This window comes from Halyomorpha halys, unplaced genomic scaffold, assembly GCF_000696795.3.
Source record: "Halyomorpha halys isolate HHAL.00 unplaced genomic scaffold, Hhal_1.1 Scaffold490.1, whole genome shotgun sequence".
NCBI lineage: Eukaryota > Metazoa > Arthropoda > Insecta > Hemiptera > Pentatomidae > Halyomorpha > Halyomorpha halys.
The window spans coordinates 1,238,737-1,249,309 of record NW_027106788.1 but is presented as its reverse complement, the minus strand read 5'-3'; the positions used below and the strand labels follow the sequence as shown (position 1 = coordinate 1,249,309).

The 10,573-nt window shown below is 28.8% G+C and overlaps 1 protein-coding gene across 3 annotated transcripts in view; it reads left to right on the top strand.

Moving 5' to 3' along the window:
- Positions 1-346: 346 nt before the first annotated feature.
- LOC106683502 (putative inorganic phosphate cotransporter) overlaps positions 347-10,573 on the top strand; it is a 26,530-nt gene continuing 16,303 nt past the window's right edge. For 2 of the 3 annotated variants that reach the window (XM_014425005.2, XM_014425004.2), the window contains exons 1-4: positions 347-465; positions 7,390-7,574; positions 7,660-7,896; positions 9,584-9,671. In XM_014425005.2, coding sequence (XP_014280491.1) covers positions 459-465; positions 7,390-7,574; positions 7,660-7,896; positions 9,584-9,671 — 517 coding nt within the window. In that variant the 5' untranslated portion in view covers positions 347-458. Of the gene's footprint in view, positions 466-6,437; positions 6,670-7,389; positions 7,575-7,659; positions 7,897-9,583; positions 9,672-10,573 lie in introns of all 3 variants that reach the window. The other variant, XM_014425006.2, reaches the window with a different exon arrangement.

Genomic DNA, 10,573 nt, shown 5'->3' with positions numbered 1-10,573 from the left:
GCCATATTTTTTTCAAAATTTTGAAATGATAAATATTATTAAAAATACGTTTTTGACAAATGTTGGAGTAAGCTAATAAAATGGAAAAATAAAAATATTACTCCATTATTTTTATTTTTCCAATAAAAAAAAAATAATAAAAAATAAAAATAATTCGAGAAAGTATTGTCACAGTGAATAATACATAAATGTCTGTTTTGACACGAGTAAGGATTAATTTCAACTGCCCGCACTACACCATTTGTTTAGCCTTTCTATTCTATTCAATCGATGAAAATTTGTAAAAAAACAAGTCTCCCACCGCGGGCTCCCAAGGCTATGCTCATTGTCGGAGATGTTTCCACAATGGTGGAAGAGTAGGGCCGCTTGGACGAACTGAGCTTCCAGTCTTCACCGCGACCTGCTGCTGTACGGATGGTGTAGTTCTCAATATTAAGTCATCAATCAACAACGCAACGATGCCGGGTATGTCTGGGTCCAATGTGCGCTCAACCAAATCAATAATTAATAATTAATATCAATAATATGCAATGAATTGGCGTGGGGGGGGGGAGGGGAGAGGAAAGAATTTTACTAATCAATACTCGTCAGACAATGTAGATAAAGAAACTAATCATATTTTAACTAAAATAAATAGACCTATAAACATTATTTAATTAACTATTTCCATAAAGCAGGGGTTTCCGAACTGCTTTAAGCTACAGTTTATTTTTAATTTTGAAAATTTAATATACACATAAATCATAAAAAATAATAATTAGATATTATAATTAATTAACGGCCAATTAAGCAATTCTACAACTAATATACAAAGTAATAAGGACCCAAAGACTGGGAGGCGTGAGTATTGCCCTTAAATAGTTCAAGAGCCTAAGAAAAGAAAAAAGTCAGTTACTTCACCCAAATTCTTAATTACTTTAATGAAAACTATGCCTAATTATTAGTCAAAATTGATGACTCTCCCAAGTATACGTAGGGGGATAAAAAAAATGGCGGCTTAATCAAAACGTTAAAAATAATTAATTTTTCATTCGGAGCTCTATATCTTTAAAACTAGCAATAAAAATAAAAAATCTAATAGAACATAATTTAAAGTAGAGTAAATTTGATAAGATATGAGCCCTAATAGAAAGAGCTATTACGTTCAATAGTTCCCGAAATATAGATTTTTAAAATCTATCAACATTTCATAGAAAAATCAGTAGTTAGTGAATTTATTTAGGGAAATCTATATCTCAGGAACTATTCGACGTACAGACATCTAATAGCACTCAAATTGAAGATAGTCATAATCATAAGCGAGTCATTATCTGTCATAAAGTAGTTTATGACGTTTATATTCGTAGAATTAGTATTTTTCATGATATTCGACAAAATAAATTCACAAAATGTTTATTTATAGCTGTTCGAACAAAATTTTGGATTTATGAAAAAATATATATCAGGAATCATTAAAGGTACAAATGTCTATCAATACCAAAAATAAAGCTAGTTTAACGTACTATACAGTGGTTTGTATGACACTCATCTTCGTAGGGGTATTATTTTTTATTTGGATATGACATGAATTTTTCGAATGACATTTGGTCCGAACAATTAAAAATCAATTTATTTTAACAAATATCGTGAAAACTACAACTCATACGAAGACATATGTAATAAACTACTTTATAGCACATTAAATTAGCTTTAATTAGAACGTAAATAGACATATGAATTAATTCACTAACTGATTTTTCAGTACATTTTTTATGTAATGTTGCTTTTAAAAAATTTTCATTTTGGGAACTATTGGAGGTAAACAGCTCTATCAAGGTTCATATTTTAGCAAATTTCCTCTACTTTATATGGCATTCTATTAGGTTTACTAGTGTTGTTAATTTTAAAGATATTGAGCTCAAAATTAAAAATGGTTATTTTTTAATATTTTGAAACAGCCGCAATTTTTTATTCTCCCTCAATATACTTTGCAGAAGGATTAATTTTGACTGGTAATTATACATAATTTTCATTAAAGTAACAAAATATTGGGGTGAAATGGCTAATTTTTTTTGGATTACAAGGAGAGGTTACTTACGTAGGATCACTGATTTCAATGAACCTTTTTTTTTTGGTGATACTAGGTCGAAGATCGAGACAAGATAATTTGTGTCATAGGGTTCTTGTCAAGCGCCATAGGGGCTTATATTTTATGTAATTTAAGAAAATTTTAATATTTATTCTGAATGTATATTATGATTATTATATACTAATCAATTTGTTATTTTTTCGTGAGGAATAACAACACAAGATTTTTATTCTATTAAATGAGTTTAATTGTATGAAAAATTACAAAAACCAATAGTCTCTTCTAGTAAACTAGACAAAAAAATCCTAGTTTGTTCGAATAGAGAAACCAATAACATTCACGTCTAAAAATCAAAGTTTAAATTTGATTAGTTTTTTTATTTTTTGAGAATTCTCAATGCAGTTAGATTTAGAAATAAAGAAATGATTATTAAAAGTCATTAGATAAGACACACTTATTGCTACTATTGAAATGCAAAACGAATTTTGTCAGGAAATGGATTTTATTCTAGATCATAAATATATGTGATATATGATATTACATATATTCACAACCTTATTGTTTGCATGGTAATGCCCTACAATAAAAAAAAAAAAAGAAGTTTTTTAGAACAAATACTTTTATAAACTATTTACTATAAAACATCAAGTATAGAGTTGATTTATTATTAATAACTATTACAATTAAAACATTTCTTAATAAAACATTACTTACAATTGTCTATTACAGTGTGTTCTACATAGTACAAAATTTAAAGTCATATTACTCTAACTTAATAAATACATAAGATAGAATTAACAACACTAAATAGAAACAGACAAAATACAAAATAGAAATAACAGACGGACTACCTACTAGAAAAAAAAACCTGTTGGAAAAACCAAAGGAAACCTACCTCCATTCCAAAAACTATTCAGTTCTGGCACAAATCTGGCGTTAATTGGATCACAATGTTGAACTTACTGTAATAGATAATTGTAAGTAATATTCTTTACTAAGTAATGTTTTAATAGTAATAGGTATTAATCATAAATTAAACTATGTACTTTTAATTTTATAGTAGTTAGTTGAAGAAAGTATTTGTTCCAAAAAAATCTTTTTTTTTCATTGTAGGGCATAACTGTGCAAACAATAAAGTTGCGATACGTCGCCAGAATAAAATTATATCCGTTTTTTACGGTATAAGCAAGCAAGGCAGTAAAATTTCTTGACTAGGGATTTGATTAAATGCTCTAGTTGAGAGGAAGGAATAAGCCAAGGGTACTTCAGTCTAATTTGTCAGTCAGAATGGTAGCTATCATTCAAAAGCAAGACTGATTCAATCATGAAGACCAATACACTATCAGTCCAGTGGTTATTTGTACATGAGGTATCAAACAGTGAGAATATTGTATTTTGTATCCTTCCATTCATTAAAAATCGAGTGCAGAAAGCGAATCACACTGATTTCACTTATCACAATACAAGTATCAATCAAATAAAATTAAATTAAAAAAATAAATCAATTAAATAAAATTTTAATAGTTGTATTTTAAATACATAGAAAAAAGTATTTCAGATATAAAATACTAAGGACTCTTTAGTATTTGAAATATTTTTCTTCAAATTTTGAATGATCGGATTTCAAGAGTTTCTTTTAACCCATCAGTATTATCATCATGTTCAATCTAAACGTCAATCTTTGACAGTGTAAGGGTTCCTCACCACTATTAGAAGTCATTCAGAAATTGTAAGTGATAAAGAACAAGAAATAGTGGATTAGTGAAGTAAACAAAATAGATACAAAAATTAATTATAAAAAATGGTGGATTATAATAATCGAGAGATAGAAGTCATAATGATAACCTAATCTGTAGTTATCTTGATATATTACATAAGGAGATGGTGATACGTATTACAGGTGCAGTATTTTTTAGAGAAATATCGATTTCAGTTGGTTAGGTATTTAATTAATCAAGCATAAGTTTAATGAATAATAATTATTTAGAAGTTACTTAAATTAAATCATGATTATTAAATTATTATAGTAATTTAAAAGCCATCGAATCCCAAATTACTTATCCGATATCACCGTGGTCCCAAACGGATACCTTCCCATTCAGAAAAATATGTTTTGTAGCAGGAATTATCATCAATGAATTGTAAGAGATACAATATGATTTTTAATAGCATTCGTATTGAAGATAGTCAAATCCGGCCTCATTTAGTTCCTAATTATCATTTTATCTTCGTAGGAGTAACATATCCGCCAAATTAAATCCACAAAAAGTTGATTTTTTGTTATATGGGAAAAAAATGTTGGGATCTGAAAAACTGTTTATTGGAAACTACTGAACTTAAAGGGTAATGATTATCAGAATTTCAATTTCAGAAAATTACCTATTAAAACCAATGGACGAGAATTTTCTCAGCGATGAGTTGTAGCACCCATGATGATGATGATGATGACTTATCACTAAATTAAAATAAATAAAACAATAATATTTCTTTTCGTGGCTAACTTTAAATATATGGCACCCTATATGAAAAATGAGAAATTTTAGGTCAATATTATCCGAATAAGGTGAATCGAACATGTATTGTCACCTTCGATTCAAACTATTTTTATAATTAAAAGCAGTAAAACAATGAAAAGTAAAGTGAAAGGAAACGTAAATATAAACAAAGAAGATGGTAATTGACAAAAATTCATATAAATTATAGCCTTTATTAAATTCAACTTTCAAAGTATTTTAATGAGATACTTATTAATTTAACTACCTAGTAAAAGTTTATTTGTGGGAAATTGAGGAAAAAAAAGAAACCCGTAAGTGGTTTATTATTCGAAGGCAATTTCGATTTTTTTACATCAGCATACTATGACTAACGATGAAAAGGTTTTTAAAATTAAATGACAAAATTTCAAGCGGAAATTGAACAAAAACTACTAAAATAAACTATGGTAGGTATTTAAGGCTCCTGAAGATAGAAGGCATGACCGAAACGTCGGGAGTTAGTTTATGAATGTAAAATTAATAAAATAAAGAATTCCAGAAATAGAAAAAAGAATTGAAATTAATTGACAAGTTTTGGAACAATATATTTATACACAATTGATAGAATTTTAAACTATGGTTAATTATTGGTTAACTATTGTGTGTGGAAATTCTTTAATTTAACGAAACACGGAGAGCTCCAATATTAATCTGTTGACTGTTCTAAAACAATACTAGCTGAAAACAAATGCTTGCCTAAACTCCATTTAATTTGTGCTCAAAGACCAATACTTAAAGGATACCAATACTTAAATCGGCCACAAATCCAGACCAACTTCTACAGTCCTTAAATTCGTCCAAAAATATATGAAATGATGCCTACTCTATTTTGGTCTCATTTTACAGTGAGTTCCATGAATGTTTATTTGTGCGAAAATAAAGCACTAACTTAGCGGTTTGTTATTCGAAGGAACTACATAATTTTCGGAGAAGTTTGTCGGGGGGTGCGGTTAGCAAAGTACAACATAAATAAACAAAACCATATTTATTTATTTTATGCCGACGTTTCGACCTGAGTTTCAGGTCTTTATCAGGGATTATGGCGTAGCTCAAGTTGCAGGCCTACCTTCTACGCCACAACCCCTGATGAAGACCTGAAATGTCGGCATAAAATAAATAAATATGGTTTTGTTTATTTATGTTGTTCTTTGCTGACCGCACCCCCCGACAAACTTCTCCAATCATTAATCTACGGTCAACTATCTACACCTCATACATAATGTCTCATTTTTTTAGTGTTAAATTCATAGTCTGGCTTTGAACTATTTCCAGCAAACGCCACCGGAAGTTAAGTTTTTTTCCCAAATACACCAAAATGTTCATAATGAGAAGTTTATAGTTGACCGTAGATTCGATATGATAAGAGGATACACAAACAAGTAAAACTTATTCAACATAGGGAAGAGATGTATGGGGAGTAGAAAGGAGAAAAAATTTAAATCAACTGAGAAACGTACTGACTCGGATGGACTTGCCGTCCTGAGTGGGCGGAGATGCAATCGGTCGATATAGTGCGGGCGTACAAGTCATAACGTACAAAAAAATCGTTAAATAAAGCGGCAATAGTTTACGACATATATAACTAAATATGAAATACCGTTTAGAAAAAATAGATAAGGTAGAAAAAATGAAACTAAATGTTTATAAAGTAAATAACAAAATAATTAATGAGAAATAAATAACTATGAAATGAAAGGTCAGAAAATTGTATATTTAAATAGATAGTATAGCTGAGCTAAATAAGTGGTGATAGAGATAGGAAAACCAACAACAGATTTTTACCTTTAAATTAGATGTCAGAGTAGTGGTACTCATCTTGACATTACCGTGCCCAGGGTGATACAATACTGTCAGGTCTACAGGGGGGAGACTACTAGAGGTTTTGGAAAGTATGGAATACACTCTAGGAGGAATGAGGAATTCAGTGGTCTCTTACACTAAGGAAAGATCATCGGATTAAGATTTTTAAAAATAAAATATTCGGACCAAAGAAGGATGAGTTAAGAAAGAATTTATAAGACTACAAAATTTAGAATTGCGTGAACTACACCCAATAAATATAATTAGGTAATAATACTGCAGTATCTTCCTATCTATCCCCTTTTATTAATTATAATAGAATTTAAGTTTTTTTATTATTAATTATTAATAATAAGATTAAATGGGTAATGATAACTATCAGTAGTTTTTCACTTTTAAAGCTGATATTTGCAGAAGTCTATCTAGATCTTTCTTTTCCTTGGGTAATACAATATTTTGAGGGCTCCTTTGATTAGAGTGAGGAGCTTCTGGAGAATTTGGGAAGGATGAAATATCATAATCAAGAGGAATGAGGCATCTGGGGGCTCCCAAAAACTGTAATGATAAAGTCATTTATTTATTTTCTTAGGTGAGAAAAAAATGCTAATTGATATTGGATAGTGTTAATTTAAAATTTTTGTTTCTTTGTACAGTTAATTAATAATGTGTCGACCCTTTCATATTTTTTTCTCAAAGATTTTACTGCGTGTTGGTTATGTTTTGCCATTTTTATTTCACCATTTATGAGTCTTTATTAGCAATTTTTATTTCTTAGAACTTCAGAACATGACCACTAAATTACTGTTGTTCATTTCATTGGTACATTTTCAAAGCTGTTTGCAATTCCCAATACAATCACACAATCAAGAGTTTAGAAACTTTCTGTTTTACTCAAACCTTTTCTAAACCTATAAATGACAATAGTGGTCTGATAATTTAATATTTTAGTTTAAAATGTATGAAATTAATGTTATTTTATTTTTTTAGAAAATAAATGGGGACTAAGGCACATCATTGCATTGATGGGGTGTGTAACAATTACATTGGAATATATGCAAAGATCCTGCCTCAGTTTAGCAATCACTGAGATGGCCAGGTTCCATCCAAAAACTGCCAAAATTGATACTCACACATGCCCTTTTGTTCAGAATACGACAACATTAACTCAATATGTAAGTATACACTTAACTTGGAACTAACTGAAACATATTTTCACCAAGGAATCAGCTATAAATTGGCTACTGTTATTAATTTCAGACCGGAGAGTTTGACTGGAATGAAAAGACTCAAGGCCTCATACTGAGTTCATTTTTCTGGGGCTATGTCATCAATAATGTACCAGCAGGTTTGTTGGCGGAAAGGTGGGGTGTCAAGTGGGTTCTTGGAATCAGTATCTTTACATCTACGTGTACAACTCTTATTATTCCCATAGTTTCCAGGACATTTGGATCATGGGGACTAATTTGTCTCAGAATTCTCATGGGCCTCGCACAGGTAATATTATAGCCTTATCTTATTAATATAAAACTAAAAGAATTTTCCCTAAGGCATTGTCTTAGGAAATCATTTATTCTTACTGATGATTATTCAAATGAATAAAGAGATTTTTAAAAACCTTGTTTCCACATAAAATATTGAAAAAAAAATTTGTTAGTTCAAAATCCAAATTGGTGTACCAGAATTTTCTAGGAGTAGGGGGAGAGGGTTTGTTGCATTTTATTGTTTTCTTGTCTCCTCACTATGCTAAAATTCCTGATAACTTTATATCATTAATTAACCATTCAAAATAACCAATTGATTTTTATCTAAACAAGAAATTTTCTGCAACCTTCTACCATTGTAGTCATTAGGCAGTCACTTTATTTTTTTTAACTCCCTCAGCTGCAACCGGCCCAAAAGTTACTATTACTGCTACCAGCCCAAAAGTTACTCTGACTGCACCCAGACCATCTTCCTTTTGTATTATTATGTCAATCAACGATCTTCCAATAATAATAATTAATTTTTAAACTTTGAGCTTTTAAACTTTCATTTATGATCTAGTCATTGACCATACTACAGGGAGGAAAGAAAGATAGAACCCCCGAAGCATCCTAGAAGAAAGAGTATATGGATTAAGAACCATTGTTTTTTATTTCATGATGTTTGACCGTGAGATTTAAAAAAAATTATAAAAAGTGAAGGTCAGATGGTGAAACAAATTAATTTGATATCATATTTTATTTTTAATCATCAGTATTACAAAAAAACAGAACCTGTCTCCAATTCAAAACCCCACCTTGGTTATATGCTATTAGTCATTGGCTATTTACACCCTTGATTAATAAACATCTCCAATATTTGATTCATTTTCACAAATAATCAAATTTTCTATCAATATAAAATTATTTCTTAAGATTTATGATCTTATGATGCTATTGATGTATCACTTACACCATATGTCATCAAATTTCATCACTATATTTTGTTGAACAAAAGTAAAAATAAGTAATTGCTAGATATAATTACCTTGTAGTTTAAATGGTCTAAAATATATAATTATTTAAGTTACATGTAAGAAAAAAGGAGCTCTATATTTACTTACATATTTAATTTTAGAATTTAGAATTAAAATTAATATCATAATTTTAATCTTCATAATTTATTGATTTATACATTAATCATTTGCAAAAGTGTTTTAAATGTAAATTTTAAAAGTAAATATGTAAATACATACAGAGCTCCTTTTTTCTTATGAGATAACTACTAACTTAAAAAATTATATACTTTTGGACATTTAAACTTCAAGATACTTATTTCTTACAATTATTTCTTCTTATTTTATTTCAACAAAATAATTTTAAAGTGATGAAGATTAAAATTGTGATATTATTGATTCTTAAAAGGTTTATAATATTTGACATATCAATGTTAGGACATAATTTAGAATTGTACTACACATGTACACAGTAATACAGAATATTAATATTATATAAGTGATATATCAATTGTAAATAATTAATTTTATTTAATAACGTCATATATTTATATATTATCAGTGTTCCTAAAGATGGCATGTTAGCCAAAAAGTAGAACATATTGTTTATAAATTAAAATCGTGAAATAATCATGCCTTTAAATTAAACAAATTACCTTCACCTTAAATAAATTTCATATATTTATGATTTTCTATTTTGTTTAGGGCTGTCTTTACCCAGCATTGATTGTGCTGATGTCTAATTGGAGTTCAGCTAATGAGAGAGGGCGATTAGGAGCTATTATTTTCACTGGTGAATTTTAAAATTATATAATTAAATTGATCCATTTTCAAAAATAATCTGTTGGTTTAAACCATAATTCACTCAATCAACATCTTGTGTATATAGAACTGATTAATATTTGAAAAGATGCTTCACATGTCAGAACAAAATTTAGAATGCTCAGCACTCAGTTACCTCACTAACTTAACTATTTGGTTGGTTGGCAGACAGAGTCGGGCAAAAAGTAATTGCAATTACAATTAAAATTACTTTCAAATTAATTTAATTTGAAACTAGGGAATGAAATTACAATAATTACAACAATGTAATATTTAGGAGTTTACATGAATAAAAATGTAAAATGAAGTAAGAACTTGCAAGACATAACAAAATATATATCACTATACACAGTCTATTTTATGTCACCTCAGACTGGCCAGACCAACTGACTCATGTTCCACAGTACCGAATAGTTGTAAGAGAAACAGGGTTTTAAGAATGTTTTAGATCCTATGATTAAAATACATAAAATTATTATTCATGTAATTCTAAAAAAAAATTAGGAATCTTTGCTTAAAATAGAATGTTAACTCTTTAATAAGATAATAAATTAACATTTAAAAATAAAATAAATTTAAATTTAATAAGACAATAAATTTGAAAGAAGTCAAATATCAACAAACACCCATTTAAGACAGAAATTTATTGTAAAAAATATGAAAACGAACACTTCTATAATGAAAACAAATGACAATTACGTTGAGGTAACATCATTCAAAGGCTTTCTTTATGATTTAAAAACTATAAATCACTAGGAGGTATTTAAAAAATCTGTGTACCACCCTACTTTGAGTTGAAATTAATCCTCAACCGTTTCAAAACTGCAACTATTTTATTATTCAAAATTATAATACTTCTCCTTTCTATATATA